Source organism: Diabrotica virgifera, chromosome 7 (assembly GCF_917563875.1).
Source record: "Diabrotica virgifera virgifera chromosome 7, PGI_DIABVI_V3a".
Lineage (NCBI taxonomy): Eukaryota > Metazoa > Arthropoda > Insecta > Coleoptera > Chrysomelidae > Diabrotica > Diabrotica virgifera.
This window is the reverse complement of record NC_065449.1, coordinates 47764623-47767058: the sequence shown is the minus strand read 5'-3', so window position 1 is coordinate 47767058 and position 2436 is coordinate 47764623. Positions and strand designations below refer to the sequence as shown.

The following is a 2436-nucleotide window of genomic DNA, read 5'->3' as shown; positions in this document are numbered from 1 at the left end:
ACATAGAAACATAGTTTTTAATACTGAACAACTTTTCATAATAACTTTTCAATATTGTGAAAACAAACGTACTGTGCTCTTGACTGAAATTTATATTTTTTGACATAACTAGTTAAGGTTCATAAAATTTGACATTTGATGGTTGCATTCTGAGTTCTAGACAATGCAGAACTTTTTTATTGCGCCAGGAAAAGCGCAAAATATCGCCTGTCAAAATTTTCAATGTGTTTTAAATGTATTAATTTTTTTCGAATCCTGAGAAAATTAATAAGTATTTTTAAAAAATTTTAACGCAGAATGAAAGAAAACGTTATTTCCGAGGGCTGACAGTCCCTTAATAGTTATTTAACCAATAAGGGCGATTTAATGCACAATCGTAAACCTTTAGCTTTATTTAAACGTTCAGAAGGTGTTAAGTTTAGAAATGATTCACAATGATAAATGTTATGGTCATTGTTACAAAAAACGCATTGTTTTGTTGTGTTAGTAAGAAAGGTCTTTGTTTTTTCCCTTTGTTTAAAGTTACTATTAGATTTATTACTTGACTGTTTGGTTTCGGTTTCCAACGTTTGTAGCATTCGACATTTATCTTTTAAGAATTCAGTCAACTGAGAGAGTGTGCGAATTTCGCTAGCATTAATTTTGTTCTCCCAAGAGCGTCTGGTAGCGTTATCGAATTTGCTGGCCAATAAGTATATTAAAATATCATCCCAATGTTTGGTGGGACGTTCCAAAACTTCCAAAGCATTTAAATGTTTTTGTAACCCGTTTAAAAGTTGCCTAAGTCCAGTGTGTGACTCGTGTTGTAATGCCCGTAGGTTAAATAACGACCTGATGTGAAAATTTATTAGAAGTTGCTTGTTTTCAAACCGTTCTTTAATAAGCGACCATGCTACTTTATAATTTGCATCACATATTTGCAACGAGCTGATTGTTTCTGCAGCCTCCCCTTTCAAGGAGAGCTGTAGGTAATGGAATTTTTGGACATTTGCTAGAGCATCGTTTTCATGTATTATGGACGAAAAACTCTCACGGAAAAACATCCAGGTTTCCAGGCTCCCGTCATACGAAGGCAAATTCAGGATAGGCAATTTTACTGAATTTAGAAGGTTGCCCGCCCGAGAACCTGATGTGCTAGCACTGTCTTGATGGTCGACAGGGTTATCAGGAGCTTTAGCGTTTATAAAGTGTGTTACCTCGGCCATTAGCGCATGAAACATGTTTTCAAAACGGCATCGTTATGGCTCATAAATAGTTCTATAATTTTCATCACACTTACTGTCCAAATTTATGATTTGTTGAGCTTCTTCAAATTGGTCAATCAATTTTTCAGCCCTTACAAGTCTAGCATTTAACTCCGTTAAATCAGGCTGATCTTGTGTTTTAATGGTGTTAAAGTATGCGCTAAATCTCGTAAGGTGATTTTTGATAGTTGTTCGTTTGTTCTGTTCTGTTTGTAAACGCTCTGTTTCCTTTTTGTTTTGTTTGGCATTGTGATAAATATTCAAATAAGAAGATAAATGTAAAAGGAAATGTAAAATGCAAAAATACCTACTATAATATTTGTTAAAGAAGAAGAAAGGTGTAAAATAAAATGTAAAATAAATTATAGTATGTACCTAATGTAGATAATGTCAAAAAATGTAAAAATTGTAAAATGTAACAATTATAAAATGTAAAAATACCTACTACCTATAATAATTGATAAAAGAAGAAGCGTGTAAAGAAAAATATAAATGTAATTAAATGTGTTATTGTGAAATGATTCGAGTCCAACGTATTTGTAAAATAAATGTTTAAATAACCCTTAAAAAATGTTTGTAAAATAAATGTTTAAATAACCCTTAAAAAATGTTTGTAAAGTTTGTGAAATAAATGTTTAAATAACCCTTAAAAAATGTTCAAAATTCGAAACTATAAATATTTAAAATGTTAAAGATAAAAATGACACATCGTCTATGACATAAAAAAGATAAAAATGCAGTTTGCCCGTGAAGCAATTAAATCTTTTAACATAAACTCAAAAATGTCTTATCGTAAATAAAATACCACGTTTCTGTTATCAGATTTCAGCACTTATAAATCAAGATATTTTAAGGGTAGGTAAAATGAAAATGTGAACACTGACCTTTTAAAACTGGGCTGGGCGTGTCTGCCTTCCACTGGGACACTGGTAATTAATTATATCCGGCTCGAAGGACCAAAATGTTTGTTTATACGAAGTTGAAGAAAAAGGTTGATGGGTGGTCGTAAATAACTTCGCACTTAAGTAAATATTTTTGAATTTAAACGTATATTGATTGTAACTAAATATGTAACAGTGTTGAAAATAAAAGGTTAATATGTGTGTTGCTTCTCTGAATGTTTTGACTCGAATGGGGTTCTGGAATCTGCCTTTGGTGAACTTCAACCCTCAGTCCCGTCTTGGTTGAAACG

General features: G+C 32.0%; 1 protein-coding gene across 1 annotated transcript; it reads right to left on the bottom strand.

The window, feature by feature from the left end:
• Positions 1–341: 341 nt before the first annotated feature.
• On the bottom strand, positions 342–1205 carry LOC126888501 (uncharacterized). The gene has a single exon (XM_050656839.1). The coding sequence runs from the start codon at positions 1203–1205 to the stop codon at positions 342–344; it is 864 nt and encodes a 287-aa protein (XP_050512796.1).
• Positions 1206–2436: the final 1231 nt, after the last annotated feature.

What these genes read in the sequence shown, in the direction of transcription:
- LOC126888501 (XM_050656839.1), bottom strand. Translation starts at nt 1,205, where the DNA reads ATGGCCGAGGTAACACACTTTATAAACGCTAAAGCTCCTGATAACCCT.